The 26,260-nt window shown below is 41.7% G+C and overlaps 1 protein-coding gene across 4 annotated transcripts in view; it reads right to left on the bottom strand.

Annotated features, from left to right (window-relative positions):
* Nucleotides 1-26,260, bottom strand: part of ARHGAP22 (Rho GTPase activating protein 22) — a 157,590-nt gene that overhangs the window by 27,328 nt on the left and 104,002 nt on the right. For 3 of the 4 annotated variants that reach the window (XM_054204705.1, XM_054204707.1, XM_054204708.1), the window contains one exon: nt 12,793-12,969. In XM_054204705.1, coding sequence (XP_054060680.1) covers nt 12,793-12,969 — 177 coding nt within the window. The remainder of the gene's footprint in view (nt 1-12,792; nt 12,970-26,260) is intronic. The other variant, XM_054204706.1, reaches the window with a different exon arrangement.

Here is a 26,260-nt window from a genome sequence, read left to right on the forward strand (position 1 = left end):
CTCTGTTTTGATCAAAAAAATTTTCCGAAGAAGTTACTATCTACCACCACAGGTGAAGGCAGTACCAGGATCAAAACCTCCAGTTCTTGAATGGCAAGGTAGTAAGGTATACTTTGAGTAGCAAGGTATTGCACAGCTACACACCAGAAGCCCAGACAATACACTAGACAGTATTTAAAGCCCACTAAAGAATATTTGGAAAGTGATGGAGATCCTTAAACAGAAAGTACAAATGAGATCCTGAGTATTCTTCACCCTTTTATTATCCTCTCTTCTCGTGTGGTGAACACAGCAGGTTAGAGAGAGCCTGCCCACAGTGCTAACTGGCGAGCAGGACCAATTCTCTTATGAATGGCTGAGACACCACCAGGATTTTTAGCACTATTCCCTGGAAGAATGCCTTAAAATGCGTCACATCTGCAAATAACATTATGGAGCCTGGTACTCAATGTTTTGGCTCGGAGTCCAGAAGATAGCAAATGCAGACTTTTATTCTTCCATTCACTTCTCCATTTCTGTTTTCCATCTCTCAAAACATAAGAACAAGGAGGTACCCAATGAAATAGAAAGTCAGTTGTTTCACATGGATATTGTTATACCCAAAGTATAATTAACCCGTGAAATTCACAGCCTCTCTGTGGCCAAGGACACAGCATGACTCAAAGCCTGATTAGACTTCAGCATAGCTTATAAAACCGTCAGTTGTATAAGAGATGACAAAGACGATGTAAACTCCAAATAAAGAGCAAACACAGCTCTCTGGTGAGAGAAAAAAGCAGAAGGAGCGCATGCTTGCTCACATGAGCATCACAACTAAAACATAAAATGGCAGCTTCTTCAGTGTTTTTCCCTGCACATGGCAACTCTGCAGCTATAGTCGTTCTGTGAGAAGAACGAAACATTGTGCTGCGTATCTACACACTCCCCAGTCATCACCTATCTCCTTATGTAAAACAATTCTCAAGCCGCTTAAAAGTATTGTGTTAAAAATCATAACTTAGACCACAGAATATGATGAGACTGGAATAAAAATCACTATGTGTATATATACATATATTTAATTTGTCTTCTGTGTTTTGAATTTCCAGGTCACACTTTGTCTGGTAACCACGTTTCTCAAAAATGAAATCCAAGATTCACACATAATCAATGGATTTCAGGGGCTGCAGACTCCAGCAGTATACTTGATACTACAAGAATAGCAATGAAAACCAGAGAGCTGGCCACCTTGCATATAAATTACCATCACAATTTTAACCCGGAGATCTCCCTGTACACGTGTGCCAAGGAGAGAAGGGGTAATGGAGAACTGAACTCCCCCTTTCTGCATTGGTGTGAATTTGTTTAGCTGTAGAGAAGTTTAACACTGGTGGCTCTCATTTTCGTAAAGAACAACTTAGGTTTTTAAAAGCATTTACCAAGTAAATCTCACATGATCTGGCTGCTGGGGAACTGGAGACATTTTCTTTCCTGGTCTCCTTGTATGGAGAGAGTCCCAGTAATGCTCTCATGAGCTAGCACCACTGCAGTTATTCTGCTGCAGGTACCAGAACAGGGAGAAAGCATCCTGCCCCTACATGTCACTACAAGCCTGGCTGTAAGTTCACTAAAGCTCACACAACCTCTGAAAATCCAGGCATGTCTCAAGGCTTGGCATCTAACTCGGGTCAAATTCAGTCTTGAATCTGGTTGCAACAGACAGGAATGGTGAACTTGCATGAACTCAGAAAATATTCCTCCTCATCTCCGATTGTGAGCAAACTTGTTGGCTTGCACAGCTCTAGCAAGTGCCCATAGGGTGCAGGTATTTTTAGACACTGGCTTACACAGAGTATTAGCTAACGTACAGGTATACTCAAGCAGACCTGTCTGAGGGAGCTCAGATCTAGGAAATTGCTTCATCTATTTGTACAGAAAGGGCCTAATATCAAAGTTAGAATCAGAGCTGAAGTTCCCTTATTTTCAAGTAAGTTGAGCCTTGTTACAGATGCATTTTTTAAGCCAGGCAAACATGTGCACTTGAACATCTCCCTGTATATGCTGAAAGCTGTCAGTGAAACGGCTACAGGTGATCTGTCACAGGGCTGAGCCCCGCAGAAAAGACTTCAACAGTATGTCCCCTGTACAGAAAATGTCCCTTCCACTTTCCTCCTTCTCCAAACACTTTAGACAGACCCTTCTCTGAACAAAATTATGTCCCCACACCCCTCCCCAGCTCCCCCTGGCTGAGGTCTCAACCTTTACTGGAAAAATTAAATCTTTTGAGGATAAACAGGATTCTGCTTACTGACAGATAAACCAGTTCACCCTGGGTTAAAAGGTTAGCAAGTAGGTATGTTCATTTTTCTATCACACACACAGCCTAACCTGTGTGAGGTGTCTTCCCATCTCCTAAAATACGTCAGGAAAGGAACTGACTGAGCGGCACTGTAAATTACCCTGCCATGGACTCTGACCAGTTTATGCTCTAAATTGAGATATAACTGTTTGCTTACAGAGAAATGATGATAAACAGACCTAAACATCACTTAACCACAGCATTCTGAATCCAGAGCCAAACCCCTGTGTCTATTGGTCTATTTCTCTCTAAACAAAGGCAAGAAGCATTTAGAGAACAAAACATCAAGAGGAACAAAAAAATGCCTTTTAGCAAGCAGTGATCTGGACAAACGTGCCCTGTAAAACTTGCATTCTCCCCACAACATAAGAACATCTTTTACAGAACTTCTTATTTACTGACTCTTGTACATGCCTGTCTACATTTAGTAGATAGCTTCCACAGACTTGACTGAAGCTATGTCTGTAAAAAGCATCTGAACAGCAGATCTTCTCTTTCAAGCGTGCTGCACGTTGATGCCCTGCACAGGTAAGTTCTACAAAAATTCTGGGTGTTAGTAAGTAAAAAATAGTTATGATATAGTATAACTGTTGCCACCAGCGTCTCGTGCGTTCAAATGCAAGTATCAGCGAGTCTGAAACCTGTTGCTGATTCTCTTCTCTAGTACAAATGAAATGAGGCACCTGGAACCTGGCAGGGCCTGTGATCTAGATTCACAACCAAAATTTAGAAGACCAGCCCCCTTTATCCATTCATTAAACTGAACAAGCTTATGTCCTCAAGCCTTCTCATATCCAAAGCCTAAGGAGCTGATAACTTAAGCACAATCAGTCACCAAGAAGCGGACAGGATCAACATTGCACACATGGGTGCTTATCCAAATCAAACTTCATCATAAATACCTCTGTCAATATGTAACCTGCAATTGTAAAACTCACTACCAGGTAGATTTTATATGGTTTCACTTTGTTGCTTCCTCAAACTCAATCAGTCCTGAAAATCTGTTAGCTAATTCCCACACATTTACCTTTATCCTCCACTATCCAACTAAAATCCTCAGTCAACATAAAACATAACTTGTACCTTCACCACTTAAGCACAAGGTCATGGTCTAAGTTCTAGCAACAGCTGAACCTGACTGGCTGTGCTTGGAGAGGGGATGGCATTTAGCTCCAATTTATAAAACAGATGAAACATTTCAGTAAATCTGCTAGCCTTTCAGGAACATTTCTAGAAGTCGTCAAGGGCTGAAAGTTCCCTTCCCTGACCTGCATCTCAGAAGGTAGGAAGGAGAAATTGCAAGACAGATTACGTGATGATGGAAGAGAAATAAAAAGGAGCAACTGTGGGCGGTAGAAGGGTAATCTTTAGAAAGGAAACAGGAAAAGAGAGACAGGATGAATTTCTTTGTTCTCAGCTCCTAAATGGTTAAAATTGCAACTCGCAAGGAGCAGATTACCATTGCCCTTCAGTAAGCACATATCCTCATAACATTCATCAAAGGACTAATACAGAGAAATTAAAATACTTGCCTGCAAGCTGAGAAACACCACAGGAACATGTTTGTCCCATTAATCATACACTGCCAGGACGTGCAGTGAGAACCATCAGTGTTTTAAAGACTGTCAGCTTTCAAACATCAAGCATGAATCTAATGATTACAGGAATAGTCTCACTAAGAAATCCAGTGTAGGAGGTGGTACTGATCAGACTGTGTGCTACAGGCAGTAGCCACCAACAATCTGTTTTCCTCTCTCACTAAGAAATCCAGTGTAGGAGGTGGTACTGATCAGACTGTGTGCTACAGGCAGTAGCCACCAACAATCTGTTTTCCTCTTCAAAACTCAAGCAAGCTCAATCCCCACCATATTTTACCTAAAGCTGGATTGCTCTTAGCAATGAAGGTAATGGCTCCCTCCAGAAGTTTTTCTTTGATAGCCCGGATTGATGTACCTCCTACAAACCCATCTAATTCTATTTTGAATCCATTTATTATTTTTGTTTCCACAACATCTTGTGACAATGAGTTTCCTAACTTAATTGTGCACTGCATGAAACACTTTTTTTCTTGGCTGGAACCTCATAACTGCACTGTTCAATTCTTCCTTACATTTGTAATTTTATCCATCAGACCTTCCTGCAATCTTCTCTTTTCCAAGACCCTTTTTCAAAGGGCTTAAATTGGATAGATTTTACATCTTAATTGCTTATACAACCTGTGGAATACAAGACCAATTCAGGGCAGAGCTTGTATTAAAAATTCTACCCTGAGCTTGAAAAACCTTTCCCAGCACAGATTTCATGCAAATATAAATATGAATATTCCCATGTGACGTTTCATTTTATCAAATCAGCATTTCCCAACGAAAAGACATTTCATCAAGCAGATCCCATGAAAATCTTTACCCTGCTCACCTGCAAATGTATAGAAGCCATTTCTATTTTTAGTTTTTCTCTGTTATCTAGTTGAGCAGAGGCACCAAGATGGATTCTTGCTCAGCTGCCTGTCATTCCCCAGCTCTGGATGCCTGCTCTTTGGTGCCCAGGACTGCCCACATTAACAGACAAAGTATTTATTACCAATTCATTCACCTCATGCCAAACTGCATCATCCTTCAGAAGCCACTGGAACGGCATTACAGTGCAGAAATCATGCTGCTGCCTGAAGTTTCTGAAACCAGTAGCAGAGGACTTGCCCCTCTGACTGCACAAGCACTGACACAGTACCCCAAGAATACCCATTTCTACTCTGGGATGACCATGCTACTGCATAGTCTCCACTCAGAGCCCAGATAAGCTTGGGCACTGGTACTGAATGTCACTTAAAGCTTTTAGCCACCAGTTTTAAAGGTGAAATATACACAAGGAGTGAACTAAAAAGATGTGAAAGTTATTAATTTTACATGGAAGTGGAGCAGCCATCTGACTTCTAAAGGTATGATCTTCAAAACTCATTAAGGAACACCTTTTGCCCTTGAAACTAGTTTTGCTTTTAGTTTTACACCCTTCCATCAAGTATTTACACATACTGATAAGATGCACTCTGAACCTTCTCTTCTCAAGGATAAATAATCCCAGCCTTCTTAGCCTCTCTTAGTATTTCACTTACCACAATCCTTTAATCATCTTAGGGGCCTTTCATTGGCCTCGCTCCAGTAAGCCAACATCCTTGTTGTCCAGGAGAGCCCAGAACTGGACAGAGCACACCTGATGTGGTCTTAGCAGTGTTGAGGGGAAGGCTCACCTCCCTGAACCTGCTGGCAATGCTCGTCCTAATGCAGCCCAGGAATTTGCTGGCATTCTTTGCCAAAAGGGTGCACTGCTGACTCATGTTCAACTTGTCCAACAGCATCCCAGGTGCTTCTCTCCAATGCTGCTTTCCAGCCAGTCAGCCCCCAGCATGTACTCTTGCCTAGATGTATTCCTCCCCAGGTTCAGGACTTTGCATTACTCACTGTTGAACTTTATGGGGTTCCTGTCCACTCATTTCTCCAGCCTGTTGAGGTCCCTCTGAATGATGGCACAACCATCCAATGCACCAACCATTCCTCCCAATATCATCTGGAAGCTTGCTGAGGGTGTACTCTGTCCCATTATCCAGGTCATTAATGAAGCTGTTAAACGGTATTGGCCCCTGTATCAGTCCCTGGGGTGTACCACTAATGACTGGCCTTCAGATGGATTTTGGGCTGCTGATCACAATCCTTTGAGTGCAGCAGTTCAGGCAGTTCTCAATACACCTCACTGTCTATCTAGAGTGTGCTTTATGAATTTGTAAATGAGGATATTACAGGAGACAGTGTTGAAAGCCTTGCTAAAAGCAAGACAAACAATAATCACTGATGTTCCCCCTCATTCACCATTTCATCACAGAAAGCTATCGGATTGGTCAAGCATGACTTCCTCTTCATAAATCCATGCTAACTACTCCCAGTTACCTTTTTGGTCTTAATATGTTTGGAAGTGATTTCTGGGTTTGTTTGCTCCATCACCTTTCCCAGCAACAGAGGTGAGGCTGACCAGCCCATAGTTCCCTAGGTCATCCTTCTTGCCCTTCTTGAAGCTAGGAGTCTTCAGGGACCTCCCACAATCACCATGTCTTTTCAAAGATTATCAAGAGTGGCCTCACACATTGGCCAGCTCCCTCAGCACTTGTGAATGCATCCCCATCTGGTCCCGTGGACTTAGGTATATCCATTTTCTTTAGATGTTCCTTAGCCTGATCATCCTCTACTGAGGAGAAGTATGCCTTGCTCCAGGCTTTCCCACTGGCTTCAGGGGCTAGGGAATGATGAAGACAAATCTTATCAGTAGAGTTGCGGGTAAAGAAGGCAATGAGTACCCTGGCCTTTTTAATGCCCTTTGTCATCAAGTCTCCTGCTTCTTTCAGTAGTGTGCGTACATTTTTCCTGGTCTTGATGTTGTTGTTGATAGGCCTGAAGAAGCCTTTCTTGTTGCCCTTTACAGCCCCCACCAGATTCAACTCCAGGTGGGCTTTAGCTTTGCTAAGTCCATTCCTACATGTTCAGACAGTTTCTCTATATTCTTCTTGGTCACCTGTTCCTGCTTCCACTTCTTTTATGCTTCCTTTTTAGGTCTGAGTTTTTTCAGGAGCTCCTCGTTCGTCCACACAGGCCTCCCGCCACTTCTGCACATGGAGGAGGACTGTTCTTGAGCTTGGAAGAAGTAATCCTTGAAAATCAACGAGCTGTCCTGGACTCTTTTCTCCAGGACCATACCCCATGGGATTCTTCCAAGCATATCCCTGAGAAAGCCAAAGTCTGCTGTCCTGAGGTCCAGAGTTGTGATCCTTCTATTTGCCTTGATGAACAATGTCTTCAGAGTGGCTCTTTTACAGATAATCGTTGTGACCTCAGGCAAGTTACTTGATTGCTCAATACCTCAGATTCCTCCTTTACGAAAAATGAGGACAATAGCCCTTCCCTACCTCAGGGCTGCATCATGATGGTAAAACATGTTGGTCATAAAGCAGTAATAGAAGCCCCAGATATATCTGACAGAGGTAAGCTAGAAAAAAATAACTTAATCAGATCTCAAAAACAGATCTTAAAACTTTCTCTGTTGTAAGCAGTTTCAGCAGCAAGATCCACTCAAAACTTACTTTAGTTCTACTCTGTGTAAAGTGCCCTCTGTTTGCCATACTGTTACCTGGGCTAAGGCTAACCAGCACCTCCTCACAGATGATTCACGCATCCCGTAGTCCTGGGCAGATATCTAAACTCATAACCCTCATCATCCTTCTCTTCCTCTTCCCTTGGTTGGGCCCATCTCCCAGTGTGAGACAACACTGAAGAGCAAACACTGATAAGATGCATGAGGCGCCAGCTGTCTCTGTGCAGAGATAGCGGCCCATATCAGGCACAACAAACACCTAGCACCACTCCCCACACACCTGTGGGAGCCTGCACGAGGGAAGCCCACCCCACCACCTAGTGAAGGGGCTCCTCTTAGCCCAGCCAGGAATCCCACCTGAGACTGTCACTCTGGGGGAGCCCTCTAGCAAGACAGGGAGCAGAAACCTCCTCTCTGTCTTCACACTGAGCATATAATAGAAGCCACCTCTCTCTTCTTCATTACTGGGGTATCTTAGCATCCTAAATTCATTGACATGATTCTATGCTCATGATTCTCTTACTGAAAAATCCCCATCTTACAGGAAGAGAAATTAAACCACAGACTCCCAAGATTTAACATCATATTCTAGCTCCTAAACAGTCTGGCATCCTGGTGGACATGCACCTAACAGCAATATCTTATCTTTCAAAACAGTCATGTTTTGCTATCACACACATGTCATCTGAAAGACATTTACTCATCTAAAACAGGATCCCTAATTAGGCCTGTGTAGGGCTATTCTTTGATTACCATTCAGAGACTTGTCCCCTAGTTTGCAGCTCTCCCCTAATAACAACACATGGTCTGCACAGGGCTGTGATTGACAGCAAAACCATTCTCTGCACTGTTTGCTGGCAGAAGAATAAAGAATCCACACATCACGGTTTATCTGTATGGATAAGTGGACTGGAATTAATGATACTAGAGTGACTTCCTCAGTGGACACTTCTTCAGAGCCCGCCAGTTAAAAAGTGACTATTCCTCTTAAATAGAGAAAACACTTGTGGAGCTCTTTCAGCATAATTACTTTGCCAAAGGGTAAAGCTCTTCATGTTTGCCTGAGGGAAGCACATCCCTTCCAACTGCTTCACCTCCTGTCCATCACAAGGAACTGATGAAAGGCTGGGATGAGGAGGGGGGGAAATTAGGATAAAGTAATTGAGAAAGAAAGGGGCTGTGACATGCATTTCTGGCAGAGGAGCAGGGAACTGCTCATGGCAAGAAAGAATATGTAAACAGAAGAAAACAAACACAAACATAATACAGGATTAACACAGAATGATTCTGTCCCCATGCAGTGCTGGTCGTGTACTAAGCTGTAAGAGAGAGTTATGCCACTTGGCTTTCAACTCAGGTACCAAAAAACTCAACTTTTGTACCTCATGTCCCAAAATTCAGTCCTAAACACATTATGTTTTACATCTGATGCAAGACAAAAATGAGGAAGCCATGCCAAATGACAGCTGAGCAGATGTAAAGGGATTTCCTTAAAGTAGCTGTATTTCTTCAGACTAGAAGTAAAGCCCCTTTGCACATGTACAGAATGAGGAATGACCTCCTCTCCCCCCCCACTACACCCAACACTTTCAATTCATCCACCTTCAGAGGACACTGTCAGGCTCGCCCTCACTCAAGCCTATGGCCACAAACCCTTTGCATTTAGCGCTACAACACTGCTACAAGCACTCCATATTAAAGAGCAACTGCAGAACAGCATGACTGTAGGGCACAGAGGGACTCTCCAGATAAACTTTTAGTGGTGTAAACTCAGAGCAAAATTTGTTCATCATGGAGGTAAGAAGGATCATGGGGAACAGTTTTAATCACCCTCTGCCAGAATATGCTTCAAAACTCACTTTTATCAAGCCACTGTGACAAACTTAATTCCTAAAGACATAATCAAAACATACAGAGTACTCTCAAATCTCAGTTTACAGAATCTTCTGCTCCAAATGAGATGGACTAGACTCAAGAATTCAGGAGCCTGAAACTCAGGGAAACTTCTTAGAAATTATTTTCCCCATAAACAAGACAGCTCGTCTTCAAAAGACTTAGGAACTCTAGGATTTTATTTTAAGGCCACATTTGAAGTGTATTTCAAAGCACACATTCCATATGGCTTTTAAGCCTGAATGTGTCTCCTATTAATAATTTGGGATCCTCAGCAGCTTTGGGGAGTTTTCTGTTTTATTTTAAGAAGCCTTTGCTGTTCACCTTTAAACATAGTTCATGTGCCCGCATCAACACGTAAGAAGATACCCTCAACCTTTTTGATTTATGTTTCTTCAATATATCAGCAAAGATTAAAGTGTGGCTAAGCCTCCTCTTTTATCTTGGCATAATTCATTTTTGCACCATATCAACCTTCTCCAGAGCTGGATATTTACATATTAATAATGAATCCTGCTTTTTAATTCCTCCCCCCATCCCTTTAGCTTCATATATTAAAACGTGTCGATAGATAAGACTTGGCTCTCAAATTAGTGGTGGTAGCAAAGCAGAGTTCAAATTATTCAATTAAAACACAGAGACAGCTATGTTTACTGTCCTCCTACATTTGAGCTAAGCTCAGATTTCACTCACAGAAAAATTGCCCTGCTCTCATTCTGATGGAGGATTAGTAAATTTGATCATTTCCCTAAACAGGCTAAAACAATTTGGAAACAATGGTTTGAACATCTTAACTATTTCCTAGTTATTAACATTTCTATAAATACTTTGTGAAGTGCAAAGAGACTAAGGATGCAGCTCCATGGTTTCTTTAAGCCAATTTATGTGTGGGTTGCAGTCAGAATGAAGAAGCATGCCCTCTTCTACCCCATCATCTCTCCTTCACCTGATCAGCTCTCACCACTGTCCTCATCGTATTGGGACTACTAGTCCAGCAGTTAGCAGGGCCAGGGAGCCAATCAAGCTACAAACTAATCTTCCCCGCTTTTTTTTTCCTGCCAGGTGATTTCCTACTGCACAGCTGCATAACAACTAGTATTTGCAGAATGAAACGTGGTGGGAACACATGGTTGCAAGGTAGGAAAAGACCATTCCTGACAGCAGTTAGCACTTCAGTCAGTTCAGAGAAGCAATGAAACCATAGCGTAATAATCTGTTCATGCAGCTCGGACTACAAAGCAGACATAGCCAAGCTAGATTTAGACTGATGAATTTGAGTATTAAGGCAGGGAGCTCAGGCCGGGCAGACTGCCCAGGATGTATCCGTATTCTTAGGCAGTTTTTATCCACAGATAGAGGAAATATCAATACACAATTGCAATCCTTTTCAACCCTTCTACAAACCCTACAAACCTTCTACAGGGTTTAAGCCAGCTCTCACCAACAGCCGAAGCAGCCTTTACCCTGACATTGATGGAACCAGATCAAATCTACAGTACATGAAAACAGAAACAAAGAGCAGCTGCTGTATTGTCCCCTGCACTGCCTGCTCCCACATTCTCATTATTTCATTCTATGTTTTTTGATATCTCATAAAGCCCCAGTTCCTGAAATCAAATGTAAGAGTAAGAGTATCTGCCTCATTTAAACAAAAACCAAAATGCTATCCAATAGCTTTGCAGATAAGTTTAGAGGTACAGAAAGAGACTGGATTAATTAGGACAATATTGCCCCAATAAAGAAACAAAAAAAAAGAAATCCATCCCTGCCTTTACGCCATCCTCATGTTTTTGTTTTTAAAATCTTAGGATTTTTAACTATTTATTATTTTAATACTTAAAAAAAGATGCTTGCTCTAGAACTATTCCAAGACACTGACAAAACATGAACACTGACAAAAAAGAAGATAAATTTGCACTGATACCAGCAATGCCCTAAAGAAAACATCATGCCCTAAAGAAGGAGGCTGTTGCTGGAGCGTGTATCATTTGTCATGACTGAATGTCTCCTTTTTCTTCACAGTATTTATTTGATGCACATAGTAAAGCTGTAAAATACACAATGTAAGGCCCACCACAAATGGCCACAGAGATTCTGAGACTTCTGTTGGAGGAGCTGCAGGGACCTGCACTGAGCTCAGAGTCTAAAAGACCCTTCACTGCGGACTGGACTTCAGAAGGAAAGCAAAACAAGCACATACTCATGTTTAACGAGAAATCATGGTAGATCAGTTTCTACTAGTGAAAAGGTCTTGTTCTGTCCCCAGCACAACAGCATTGCATGCAAGCTCTCAGAATCAGGTACAAGCCACCTTTTGTACACACACCCTTTCTGCTAAGTGAAAGAAGGACCAAGGAAAAAATTACTTCATCAGTAGAGACTGTATCTCCTCCAGACAAACCAAATGCTGCTACAACAGACTCAAAATTGTAAAAGTCTCTTAAGAAAAAAAAAAAAAAAAAAAAACAAAACAAACCACCAAGATGAAAGTTACTAACAAACACTAGGTCCTTCTTAGTGACGTTGTGGTTTTTGAGCCTCCCTCAATTGCATCAAGGTCACTTCCTCTTTCCCCCACCCCGCCAGATCCAGGAAAACTGGTAATTTAATTTCAGCAAAAGTAATTGTATTACCTAACCCTAATGTGTCCCTTTTTTATCTGTACCTCTCAAAAGAGGTCGATATCACTATCTGCGGACGATACCACTATTTGCATGAACTCCATCAGTAGCACACAAGGCACTTCAAAGCGTAGAGTGTCCAGTACCAGGCCAGTAGCTGCTGTCACCAACAGTGAACCCAAAAGAAAACATCTGTGAAGCCTTGCTCTACGCTAAACCACAAAAACACCTCCTATCTAATCTACTGACTTGAGAATTTGAAGACTGTGGCACAATATCAACACTGAGAGTCTGGACTTTTTGTTCATTTTAAGTACAGGAATTGTCAACAGCTGTATTATCCTACAGGTGTTCACTCGGCCTGACCCTGTTGTTCTTCCTCAGGCTACACCCCCACTGAAGCCAGTGGAAGCTTTGTCTTCTCAGCTGGGCTCTACATTAGCTATATGAAAAGCATTGCTGCCTCTGGTTGTACAGAGGTTAAGGATGGGCATCTGCCCTCCATAAAGGACACGCTCCTTTATGTCCATAAGGGTAAGAAAGGTCCACAGAATAGTTCATAATTAGTTGTAAAAAACTGAGTACTGACAATAGGGATATATTTATTATCCTCACCCATTTCTGACTGAGAGTCAGTTATACAATCTGGATGTGCCCTCCACTCCCGTTCCCTTCCATCCCTTGGCAAAAAAAAAATCAACCCAATCCCCTTGCTACAAAACACTTCAGACAATCAAGAGCTTATCTAGGCATCTCAGTGATTTTACAGTGTTACACGTATCCTAGTATCACAAGAATATGTTTTACCTTGAGGCAAATGTTTTAATTTATGTGCATGTGAGCTATTTGCAATACCTCCACCAAATGGAGCCCATATAACCCGTCGGATGGCTTTCACCCAATCTTCCATTTCATTCTGGGAATTAGCCATAAGCAGGAAAGTCTCATGATTGACAGGCATCTTTTCCCGGTCCCCTGCACCACCTGAAAGACAGAATACAAATCTCTTTTAGCATCTAGTTCAGAAGAGAGTAACCAATGTTTAAAACTACCAAAAGTCTGGGTCAAAATGATCAAATGATTATTTTAATTGAAGAGTTTTACATGCAATTCCTACTCATGTGCTGCAGCAGTCACAAAGCACAGGTTGGTATAAGATCAAAGGAGAAGTGCAAAATGTGTGTTTCCAGCATGTAAACCTGACAACGTTGTACCCGCTGCCCCAGCAATAATCAAAGTGCAAGCACGGGCTGTAAGACCCTGCAGAAAGAGTGCAAAATGAATTCCACATACCCGTGCTGAGGTATTGAGAGATTATTACCCAAAAGAGGGACCAAGTGAATCATAAGACATTTTAGCGCTTGAGATACAGAAGTCACAAGATCATCTGCTTTCCTCAAGTCCCTGGGAATTTCTAGTGTCAATATAGAAAAAAAGACCTATTCTGATTTTTGCACCAAATTCAGAAGGAGCTATTAAATTTTGGCACACAATATCTCAGGAAAGTACTGACCAGAATATCAAATACACTCAAGCTGTCATACACATCCGTCACTTGTGCCTACTCCAAGACTTACAGCATTTTCACCCTTCTTCTCCTGTTTTCTTTTTAGGTCAGCATGCACTTCAGCCAGTTCAAATCGTCCCCTCACCCCATTTTATGTTCCAGAGCTGGGTACAACACATAAAAGCTTTACTGTAGCAGCCTCTATACAAAAAGGCTACTGATCCTGTCCAACACAGCAGCTGCATCACTAGCGGCCTGGAGCTTCTCCATCACCATGGAAACTGCCTTTGACTTTGCTACAGAGATAACATCCTAGCTGTTGTGTCACTGTCATTTCCACGCTTACATGGCTTTCAGTACCTACTGGAAAGCTAAAGCTGCCAGCCTGCGCTGAGCCACTGAGATTGTCTGTCCATGGAATTCAGAGATAAGAGCAGGATGATGGTATGTGGTGGTTTCTGCAGAACTGATTTAGCGTACACACAATGTACACCTCCTAAATCCTCACTAATCTGGTGAAAGGAGCAAGTTGGGAGCTGCCTGCAAGCCAAGGAAGTACTTTTTCTTGCTATTAATTGTTTCCTGGCCTAGACACACTCATGGATCATATGCTGATTTGAAAGAAAAAGGGGTAAAATGACAAGTGTCGGTAAGGATTTTGTGGCTCTTTGAGGAGCAATTCACAGAACTGGGAAACCGAGGAAGTCTTTCAGTAAAGTAACAGCCACCTGGGACTAGGCATGCAGCTTAAGAAAAAAAAGACACGATGCTTTTTCCCCACATGTATCCAAATTCTACTGCTTTCCTCATAGAATCCTCTCGGACAGTCTCCCATTTTGAATTTACTTAATGATTCATATTCCTTAAGATATATGAAGCAGAACAGCTCTCTAGCTCAAGGCTAGGATGCAGGCATCTGAACAGATCAATGCCCCACCATATTCCACTGCAAGAAGGACAAACTTCATCCTTTGCATACAGAACTGTCAGAGCAGGAAATTGCAGCCAGTGGAAGTCCTGTCACAGCCTAATTCTTTTACCAACGTACTCAGCCTCGTGGTGAAAGCAAGCGGCACCAGGTCTAATTCTTATATGTTACTTGGCAGACCTATTGCCAATGCTCTTTCACAACCAAATATCTTACAGGAGATACGATAGCAAGAAAGAGGCTTTTCACAGCCCTCATCATACATCAGGAACAGGGGTTCAGGATCTGGCAGATAGATAGCCTGAGCTCAAACTAGCTTTTCAAAGAAATGAAACAGTCTCAAAAAAACATGTACTCTATGGGTCACACCACCAGCAAACAACTGAGTTTGGTCAAGGTAAAAGACAGATCCTGTTCTTAAATTTAAGGGGACCCAGCTGAGATTTGCCCACCTGAGCCAAGAAGAGACCAGAATCTTAGCTTAGAATTAATTACAGACCACAAATTTAGTCAGAACTGGTAAACTAACCCATACAAATATTGCCATATAAAGCATAATAAGCAGAGAAGGAAGAAGATGACTTCTTACTGGACTTCTGCAGAAGTGGTATCTCAGCATCTTCCCACTGAATCACTGTACCACAGGGACCTGACTACAACTCCCCTTCCCCTAGGATGTTACTTTGGACCAGCCAGCTGCCTTCTAAATCTTGGTGGGCCTTTTTCACACAAGCATTTTGGGGAAAAAACATTAATACTTCTATTTGAGTGTGTAAAAAGTAAAAACAGGATGGGAAAAAAAGACTCCTACACACGCTAGACCTGAGACTCTGCTAAAAACTACATAAAGCTCCTCTGTGGTTGCTTTCCCCGCTGAAACTTTAAATAGGAGCAAGGTCATGACCCTACAAGCTGCCTGTGGGAGAGTCAGTAGTGACTAGTCACATCAGTACATGCAAATGAAGACAACTCCACACACAGAGACTAGCTTAGAAACAAGAATGCACTTCAGCATTGCTTCTTAGAAAAAGCCTCATATGTTTGCATGACATGAATATGCAGTGTCAGAGCATGCAGATCCACCTATAAACTATTATTATTTTTTTAAATAACATTTTAATCATGTTCCTTTCCACACATGGCTGGCTCCTTTCACTACATCTTTGAGGCAACTAGCCTAAAGGGCAGGGTTCAGACACGTCTTTCTATGTTGTTGTAACATCCAACAGGTTTTGAGTCTTAGTAGTCATAAGAACAAGAAACAGTTAAATTCAAACACTTAGATCTTCTTAAAAAAAAAAAAAACCAAACAAGGAAAAAATGCCACATACAGATTCTTCAGAAGTCCAGAATTTTGTCCAAAATTCACAAATGCTTTCTTTTCTGGGCTAAGACCCAAACCAGGATCTTCTTACGGGTTTTGGATTTGAGTTGGCAACACAAGCATTGTATCAATTCAAACACCTTAGTCTTTAGGAATTATTTTAGGAAAATAATTTTAAACCTTCCTGCCTAGAAACGCTTGGATATGGAATTTTAGTTTTGCCTCTCACAGCAATATGAAGTTTGCATCCAGATACTGCGTTCAAACCTCTCCTCTACCTTACTATGGTGGTTGTTAGACTCCAACCCTGAAGTGCACAAGTGCTACTTCTACTGCATGAATCGAACAGGGCTCTGGCCACACAGCACCATGGTAGGGAGGAACACTCTACTAACAATTTTAAACACAGACATTGGCTTTCCATTCCCTTGAACAGAACTTCTCACTCATCTTTAACTGAGCTCCCATACAAACGAGACTGGCCCTCAGGGACCAACTCTGTGTAGCTCGGGATTACCACGGGCAGAAATTCCAGCCCTTCTGCTCAAAGCTACTTTCATCTCAGATCCAAGGAAAAATAAAACCGCAAACACAAAGTGCAAGCACCTCAACAGATGTGGCAGAAGCAAGGGACTTAACTTTGGGGACGAACAGTCCATCTGCTTCAGCCCTAACCTGTGATGAGGGAGTGGATCCTGCATTCAGCCGCCTGCTCTGCTACAGATTTCCAGTGCATGTTGGACAAGATGCACAGGATTCTACAAAGCAAGTTGTCAGCGCTACGTGCCTCACTCCCAGGTGTACAGAAACTGAACAACTTCAAGAGCAGGAAAGGTGGCGGCAACCATACAAGTACATACAGTAAGTGTAACAGCCTAGAAAGATTATAGAACTTGTTTTGCTACTGCTTACCACCAAAAGGGCTGCAGGTCCCAGCTGACTTCAATACTTTGCCACTCCTGTGTCAAGGTATCTTTATCAAGTTGCTTTACGTACAGTGGTAGGTATCGTTGCCTCAAGGGAACAGCATAGCTCCAGGCCCCTAGCTGCACTGCACGAACGCTCTCTCTTCCAGGCCCAGACTAGTTACAGCTGGCAGAATTGCTCTCATATGCTGTCTGCTCATACGGTTTGTGCAACTGCACTTCATATGGCCTCGGAGCCATCTGCTGCTGGTGTCAGCCTTATAGTATCCACCTCAGAATAATATGCCACCTCCTAATCCTTAATAACAGCCCTCCTTTCAGCTCTCCCCCATGCCCCACAACAGGGAAAATTAAACACTGAAAGAATGGGGCTTAAGTGACTTGCTGATGGTCAGATGGAGTGCTGCAACAGCAGCAGGAATCACAATCCACACTTCAAAATCCTATTCACTGAAAATTCTTCCTTTTTTCACGATCCTTAGTCTGGTATGTGTTCACTGGAAAGTGCAAAGTATCAGGCTACCATTATGCTATATTTACCTGTTCTGCCCTGTGCTCCTGTTCAAATAACCTGTAACAGACGTTCAGTTGCATCTCTCCCTTTTTGTTTGCCTTGAACTTCATTCACACAAGCTTACCCTTCTTAAGATCAGCATTTCTGGAGCTAAGCTTTAGATCCCCTTTGTCTGTATGGAAACAGAAGCTCAGGGGAACAGGACTGGAATTCCTAATAGAAGATGTTCCTGCTCCAATGCATGTAAAAGGAGAAACTTTTCTATTCTCAAGTACAGCTGCTGTCAGGTTCTGCTGAAGTTGGCAGCTTCTTTTTTTGTTCAGACTATTTCCCTTCCTTCCACCTCCCATCTTATTTGCCTTTCACCCATTTCTTACATCATTCTGCTTACCGATGTGCTTGTGTGTTGTCATTACATCAACCCTACTGAAAATTTATACAACTACAAATGCTTGTGTATGTGTATATATTTACATGTTTGTATTGCTTTGGTGTGGATAGTAGAACTGTATTTTCAGTAAGAGTGAAATTTGTAGTTGGCCATGTGCATGCCGCTGCAGCCCACAGGGAGGCAAATGGCAAGTTCAAGGGTGAATTATGAAAGGGGTGGCTGGTGGGTAACGCAAGGCCCGGCTGACATGTTTGCCCTCAGTACTAAAGCAAGTAGCGACAAGAAGCCTTTGATTACAGACAAGCAGCAACAAAGGTCTTGACAAATGGACAAAAACTAGCACCCACAGCTGAAAAGAACAACTGCAATGATTCATCTTCTCTGACCTGCTTTTTATGATTGCCTTAACAGTGAGTATCAGATTCAGGGCTCTAAGACCTTCCCGATAATGAAGAAAGGTGAAAAATGAGGTAGATGAATTCTGTCAAGATTAAGGGCAGCTCTATTAGGGGGAATATTTCTTTGCACAGCAGGAAAAAGAAAAAAAAAAAAAACACAAAAAACCCAACATCCCAGTCTTGGTTTCTGGATTATGAAAAGAGACAAAAGAAATATTAGTGAGTAAACAAAAGGTCGTTAGGAGTGCTTGGACTAGTCACTTGAAACCTAATTCCACTTCACTCCTTGCCTTTGAATCCGTCTAATGCTATCCTAAGCACTGTCCCCCTGCCAACCAAAGTTTTCCAAGAGCCTGAATGCTAGAGATAGACCACGTCTGTCATACCTGAATCTTGGGTTAAGCTACCATCAGCATGTGGTTTAAACTTTGCTACAATCAATAACAACTCTACTGGTTTTCTGCTGTTTTTTCTGGGTGATTGTTTTAATAGAAGGGAAAACTTGCTGTGAATGCAAAACTGATCTTGAAATGCTCCATTTACACTACTTGAGAACAGCAAAAGCAGTAAGAAAAACCTGAAATAGTCAATGAGTGACAGATAAAAACAAGGAAAATTGTCAGGATCTACAAGGGTATGATCTGTGAGGAACTGAGTAGTACAGTAAACAGTGATGTGTGTTTGCTATGATTTTTGTATTTGTATCTTTCTACCCATATCCACCTACCCATCTATCTATATATGGAATACCCAAGTTGGAAGTTGACTTGGAAGCTGAGAGTAAACTCATGACCACAGTTCAAAAACCTTATAAAATTAAGAAAAAAAATGAGGTTTGGGGATTTAGTATCATACAGCGTACAAATAAAAGAAACAATCTTTGAATCAAAATAAATTTATTGTGTCTCAGTTCCAATGGACAACCCAATGGCAATTTTTCCTAAAAAAACATGCACAATTAGAGTTCAAGGATGTTTTATTTCCAGAGTTCGGAATGAGTTTGAGGGGATTCTAACATTCAGCTTTCATTTGGTTGTGTTAATGAGGAAAGTTAAATCTTAAACACCTTTTATCTTACAGAGTAAGTTCAGCTCATAAATGGACATGGTTCATATTTTCTTAGGGCAGGATTTACAAGCATTGTAAGCAATCTCATTGACTTTTCAGACAAATATAAATGCATGATTTCCTTAAACGCTTTTTAATCCACCAGGTTACAAGCTACAAGTAGAAGGTCACCAAATTTTCACCTAAAAGTCCTTGCAGAGTCCCTAAATAATTTTTAGATCCCAGATCTTAGACCTTATCCCAGAGAATAAAGCAAAGGCAGGCACTCTAAAGCTACTGCCATCTATAAACTCATCCAAAGGCCTTGTGATCTGTTCTTCCCTCCCATGCCTTCTGTGGTTTCAGACACCATTAAATTGCTTTAAAAAAAGCACCAACAAAGAGATTAGACCTCAGAACTGTGGTTTTTTATGCAAAAATTCTGACAAGACTTAACATGAACAGAGGCATTACAGCTTCTCTGTAGTGGTAACATGGACTACAGAAAACCCTTAAAAACCTAAGGCTAATGCTCTGTTTCAGTTTTCAGGATCAAGTCTATGATTACTAAAACTATACGAAAGAAATGAAGATTTTGTTTAATCTTTGGCCTTTTAGACATCAGGTCAAGCTAACTTGGTGCTTTTTAACTCCTGCCTGGAGATGCCTTTCTTGATATTTGTGTGATCCATATTACTCTAGATTTATCTATTAAATTGGTTAATGCTACTGGTCACTTCAAATAAACCAAAACCTTGAAAATAAACAAACTCATATTCCAGGTAGGCCACACGCTGGTAAGTGATGTCACACTCCAGGAACCACAGCAAACAGAAAAAAGATGCAAGATAAGAGGAAGGGAGAAAGAATGTGAAGTACTCTTAAAGGAAGAGCAAGTAGCATTGTGCACAAATGCCACCCTAAGCCCCTGCTTATAAAACCCGTTTTCATTTGCTCAGTGCTTTGTAATGGTAAGTCTACTTCAGATGATTTTTTGGTTTTGGTTTTTTGTTTTTGGGGTTTGTTTGGTTTTTTTAAATGTGCTTCATCCGCTTTAGGCTGAGTTGTGAGAAGTTTCAGTAAAAAACAGTTCAGTCATTTTTAAGTTACACTTCTGCTATTAAAAACATATTTATTGTAATTGTACTCCAATGCTCTCATGCCTCCTTGTTTTCAATAATTTGAAATTTCAGAGAGGAAACTACTATTCTTCCTAGGATGTGCTGCTCACTGTGGCCACATTAACTTGGGTAAGGTGAATTCACAACTGTGGGAACCATTTCTCCTGCAGCAGCCCAATATTTAGGGTTGAGATGGGCCCAGGCATAATACCCAACTGCTAAGTACGTAATTTTTTTCTAGGACATAGCATCTCCCTTGCACCAACACAGCTCAGGCACTATTCCCTCCAGCTCCTGCCCAGAATTTCTTTGATCTATAAAGGGAAGAGCCGTTAACCATGATCATGCTGCCTCCCTCACTAGAGAGTTTTGGGAGCCTGTGAAACATGCCACCAACTGTGTATAGTATCCCTATAAGCAAGCTGTACTGTTAATGCTTTGGGGTTTGTATCAGCTTCTATTAGCTAGTAGCAAGAGATGAAATGTCTCCAACAAGGTCACGGCTAGTTTAGTAAGCCAGCAAAACCATACCAAAAAGAAATCAATCAACAATAATTAACATGAGGAGCAACTACTACAGCAGCAATTGCTAGGAGCTGCATGATACCACTTTGCCTCTGCTGTGACTTGCGCGTTTCATCCCAAGTGTGACTTCTAGAGTACCGATATTCTAATTATGTCCAATGATGCCTCAGGGGTTAGACTGTCAAATAAGTAACAGTTTGCTCAATTAAACCCTTGTGGCTGAACTCAAATAACGTTTCCTGATAGGGGATTACTGTGCAGACTGAACATGTTCACTAAAAAACCTCAATCATAACAGAGATAGCAGCAGCTTTAAGAAGCTGAAGCTTCACCTTTAAAAGGTAAAGCTCTCAGTGTGCAATGGCATGGTCACTGCCTCTTACAGCAATATCTGCTGACAAAGTGGACAAATTTAGGGCGTAATGTTGCCTCTTCTGACGCTAACACTGTTTTGCCTGCCAGACAAGAGGCATCTGCCACCTTGGCACCAGCTTCTCACCGGAAAAAAAGTTCCTACTGGAAAAGAATCTGAAGGTGCTGGGAGGCCAGGCATAGTTGTGGTTCAGCTTCTTCCATTTGCACAAACTTGAGCTCAAGAGCTCATGAACCCCCTCTTCAAAATCTGTACAACATGTCACCAGCTCTTAGGGAGCCTAATCGTTAACAGTGATGAAGCGTGGAACTGCCTGGGCTACGCTGAACTCCTGGTCATTTCACTGTCCTCTGGTCTGGATGGAAAGGAAATGAATTTTTTTCTCAGGGCAGCAGAAGCCACACACTCACAGGAAGGCAATTCAGGTCAGCCGTATGCCTGCCCCTTAAGACACGTTGCAGGAGACACATCTAAAATAAGGCAATTATGAATTTGAGGATACAAAAGAGTATGTACGAAAAACTCAGAAAATAGTGACATGTCTATGCAAAGCAAGCCACACAGTTCCATGTGGTTCTCCAAAGCAGCAAGTGCTCAACGCTTCTGAGGAATGTATCAAATTATATATTCCAACCGTGGTTATGTTTACACGCTATTTATAAGGGAGGAAATTCCTTCCTGACCAAAGATGATGATACTTCATGCTTTGAAATATCTGAATGAAAATGACTGGATAATTTTTATGCATTACCATGCAACCACAAGTAATTTTCTAATTCTCATAATTTTTTTCAAATCTTTAAGATTGAAGAGAAGAGTTGCGGGGAATTTTAATTCCTGATGAGAAATGACTTACCACAACATCAGAATAGCAAAGTCTGATCTATTTTTCTTTGACAACTTCATCCTGGAGAGATAATATCCAGCTTCTGCATTCTTCTGGGACTGTCGTGCTCACATTTTCCAGGTCTGCCCACCAATAGGAATGAAGTGGTTCTCATGCTTTCTAAATAAATCTCTCTCCAACTATATTCTCCTCCTCGCCCCTCATAAGGCTATTTTTTTCTTTCCTCTGCAGCTGGTCCACCATGAAACAAAAGACATCCACTCTGTATCTTTAAAGGACTATGTAGCTCCCATCTTAGCCAATGCTCTGGACTTTGAAGTAAGGAGACTTGAGGTAAAGCCATCAGTTGCTACAGCTTACGCTTTTAGCTGAGCCTGTAAAGACTCCGATTCTCTGTAGACTGAATACAGAGTTCTGCAGAAATTCAAGCCAATTACAAACAATATTATTTTCTTCAGTGAAGTGACTGAAGCTTTACAAGCACAGTTTTTGGCAGAAGCAAATAAATGGACTATCATTAAGGATTCAACAGTTGCAGACTTTGTTTTTACCAAAATGAAGCTATTTGTTGCATTAATGCAGAAAAGGGACTGAAAGGCAAAAGAATATATACTGTAGGCCTTTGGCAAATTGTTGGCAAATTTGTAAAAAACCCTTGCCAATATAAATGATCAGGCAATGTAGATGGAAATACTACTGATGTAAATCCAAACTCAAGAGCTCGGGGATATTCTAAGTCCATGGTCTTGTTACAGTTTGCACAGAGTAACAGTTTTATAGCAGTCTCCTCCTGTACCTGGCTATACACTGGGTAACCAATGAATCTCCTAAACATGACTGTGTAACCCATAGCACTCTTCACTGTGGCAACAGTGCTCTTTGGCAAAAAGGAAAGTTCATATTTGTCACTTGGGGTCAGTACTGCCACTGCTCAGAACACAACTGCGGATGGCTAATGGACTCAAGGTTGTGCTGATGCAAAAAGTGGGGGCCTCGATTCTTTGTGCTTTAGGACAATTGTCAGTGAACTGCTAGCAGAACAACACCTAGAAAAATCAATTCTAATTCTCTCCACCCATAGGCAATGGACAAATTCCTGTCAGTTAATAGCATTATCAAAAAGTCCACAAAAGTTCCTTTGAAGTGGTTAATCATTAGCAGATGTAACCTCACTTTTCAAAAACATGCTGATTTTTTTTCCAATTTAAGCAAGAAATTAAAAGACGCTGTTAGGTAAACAACAACTCATTCTGAGAGACATCTTCAGTTGATGGACTTGTTCCCACTGAAATTCAAGGGAGTGTTGAACACCTCTGGGTCTCAATGGATTTCCCAGTGGAAGTCCTGTCTGCAGCATTCACTGCCACTACAGCATACTGAAATACTACAGATGTACCATCCCACTGAATCCCATCTTGATCCTTGTATGTTTCCTCCGTGATAGGCTAAAGGCCTGCACATAGGTAGCGTCTCTTCTGACAAGCTAAGATAGTCACCTTTGCATTGTAGAAGCAGACAATAAAGCCCAGGTGCATATCATTAGAGGCCACATCACAGTACAGGATGACTACTTGTAAAAGAACATTTATAGTTTAGGACTATTGTCAATTCTCATCACACACAGCAGAACTGCCTCAAGTACTGCCTTGCGAGCTTCCGCTCCAACAGCACGGAAAGCCCGCCAGCACCAAAGCAATCACCCACTGACATTGCTGTCCAGCTCCTCCAGACAACAGCAACCTGCTTCTAGGCTGGTACGAGCTTTCCTGTCTGTACATCTCAGTACTCGGGGACTGAGGCAAACCCCAGTAGTGTGACCTCCTTCCTGCAGAAATCCTTGAACTTCTGCTGGTCTTCATAGATCTACATGGCATTGTAGTCTAAGCGCTTTGTACTGGTAGTCTTCCTACAGAATGGTTAGCTAGCAGAAGAGAAATCCTTGTATTTGAAAACCTGGATCAGCAGCCTCTTCTTCACTATGCCAGCACACACAGTTTCTTAGCAAAGCACATTGTCACCTTCTAAGGGTGAAGCTACACTTCCAGAAGGTCCTTCAAATCATCTTATGCTCTTTGATAGCTTGCAGGTCTTTGTCGTTCTTCAAGCAAAGGCTGCTGACCAAAGCTAGATCACAGTCATAGCAAGACAGAGTCTCTTTACTAACAAGGCAAACTAAAACAATTTCCACAAAGGAGCACAAAAAGGAGATAAATGTTCAGGAAACACTACAGTTTACACCTTACATTAAGGTTTATGATTGGACTTCATGATGGTAAAGATCTTTTCCAACCTAAATGACTCTATGATTACAACTCACAGGAATGTGCCCCTAAAGTCCTGGAGTCTTACAGAGGTATATAGAACAACCAGGTGGGATACTGCAACTTTCTCCTGGTGTGAGAGCGTGTTTGCAGCACGGATATTCACACTGGGTAGCCAAACTCCGTAACTACACTTCAGTTATCTCTAGAACAAGAAATATTACCTTATGAAAAATCTCCACTTTCTATAAGCCTAAATCGAGTACCAGGTAAATGGAGCTGGCTTACCACATACAATTTACACATGCCAGTTTAGGACCCACATATTCTGGGAAAATCCAGCCACCAACATATTTTCTGACATTCAAATACGGAAGATGAAGTTGTTCTCCCAAGGAACAAAAAAGCCTTGCTCAATGCCCATTGTGATATACTACTCAAACACAAATGCCAGGATTGCCAGTTTAGCTTCTTTTGCCAGAGTGACATTAACTATACAAATTAGATCTAATTACACAGACTTAGGCCACTGAGTACTAGCACTTGTGTGAGACTGGTGGAATATCAGCCTCATTGCTTGGAATGCTCTCTGTAGGCTACATATTTGGGCACTTTTATGCTTATAGAAGCATGAGGCCCATTCTGAAAATGCTGACATCAGCGGGCCTGCTCCACAGATACATTTAGCCCAGTTGGTCCACTAAGAAAAATGAGAGCAGGTAATAGGCACATGTCTCTGCCTTGTGAGCCTCCTCCCTCTCCTCATCCTGCTCCCTTCTTGAGAGCGCAGAACTGTATGCGTCCATTGCAGGCAGCACGTGTTACAAGAATTTTTGTCTTTGTAGTCAAAGGCAGGATAACAGCCAGAAACCAGGATCTGCTCAGCCAATGACATGCTGTACTAAAAAGCCTTCCAGCTTCTGTTTCAAAACAAAGAAATCTTGATAAGCCTGAAGCCAGCAGCTGCTGCCAGCAGCATGCTGCCTTCCTTACCTTGGGGACACCTGCTGAGATGCTGCCTGTTTAATATTACATTAAAACAGCAGCTTTCCAGATAATGAATTATGTATCTGCAGTTAAGCTGTGGTACGCAGGGAGCTAGGGAGGACAAGGTTTGGAAATGGAAGAACTATTTGTATTAATGGTCTGCGAGACTGGGGGGAAAAAAAAAAAATAAAAATCAGTGACGGCTTTATGATTTGTCTGAGCCCCAGTCAAGTAACAGAGGGAATCGGGGGAGCATGGAAAGTGCCTCCTTCTCCTCCCTTGCCCATTTTTTATTGGGAGCAACCAGGCGAGTTTGAGAGTCCCTAAAAGTGCATACCAACCTAAAATGAGGGGAAAAATAACAGAGCTATAAGCTTTCATGGCTTGTGATTGCAGCCAGTCACTAGCTAGGCTTTAAGCCTAGCATTAAAGACACGGAAGGTTACGTTTTACCGTTATTTTTATTTAAACGGCCCACAGTGTGAAAGCAAGAACCCAAGACAGCAGTAAATTATTGCCTTGCCAGTCTGATCTCTGTTTGTTATCTCTCTTTAAGAGACAACTCAATCTATAGTCTCTGAAGCCAATCTGCCAAGCACTTGCCAAACAGACACAGCTCCTCTAGCCTTCCAGAGAGATTTAATAATTCTCTTGCCTTGTTTCATTTAAGTTAGGTGATCTGGGTATCTAGGCATGAAAGCATTACATAAAAAATGATCATAAGGAGTGAGCACATATGCAAATGCATAGTCAAACATCTGTAAGCCTTAAATGCTCCTGTTTACAGATATTCTAGTCCTGTCCATGTCTAAATACGAGTCAAGGCTGATTCTCAGAAGCAGGCAGACAGTAAAAACAGCTCTTCATAACATAACCCTTATCCTAAAATGAGCTTCATCCAGTCCAGTTCTGTTTATTCTCTGTTCAATTAAAAATATCCAACACAGCTTTTTTTTCAGATGAGGAATAGTCACAACACAGTAACGGCAAAACAACCTTATGATAAGTATAGGTGAGCGGAAGTGATTTCAGTGTATGCTTTAGCTATTAAAAAAATACATTAAATGAAATCAAAAAAGGTGTTCCATTGCTGGAATATGCTTATCACAGAGTTAAACATTAGTGT

This window comes from Rissa tridactyla, chromosome 6 (genome assembly GCF_028500815.1).
Source record: "Rissa tridactyla isolate bRisTri1 chromosome 6, bRisTri1.patW.cur.20221130, whole genome shotgun sequence".
In the NCBI taxonomy this organism is placed as follows: domain Eukaryota; kingdom Metazoa; phylum Chordata; class Aves; order Charadriiformes; family Laridae; genus Rissa; species Rissa tridactyla.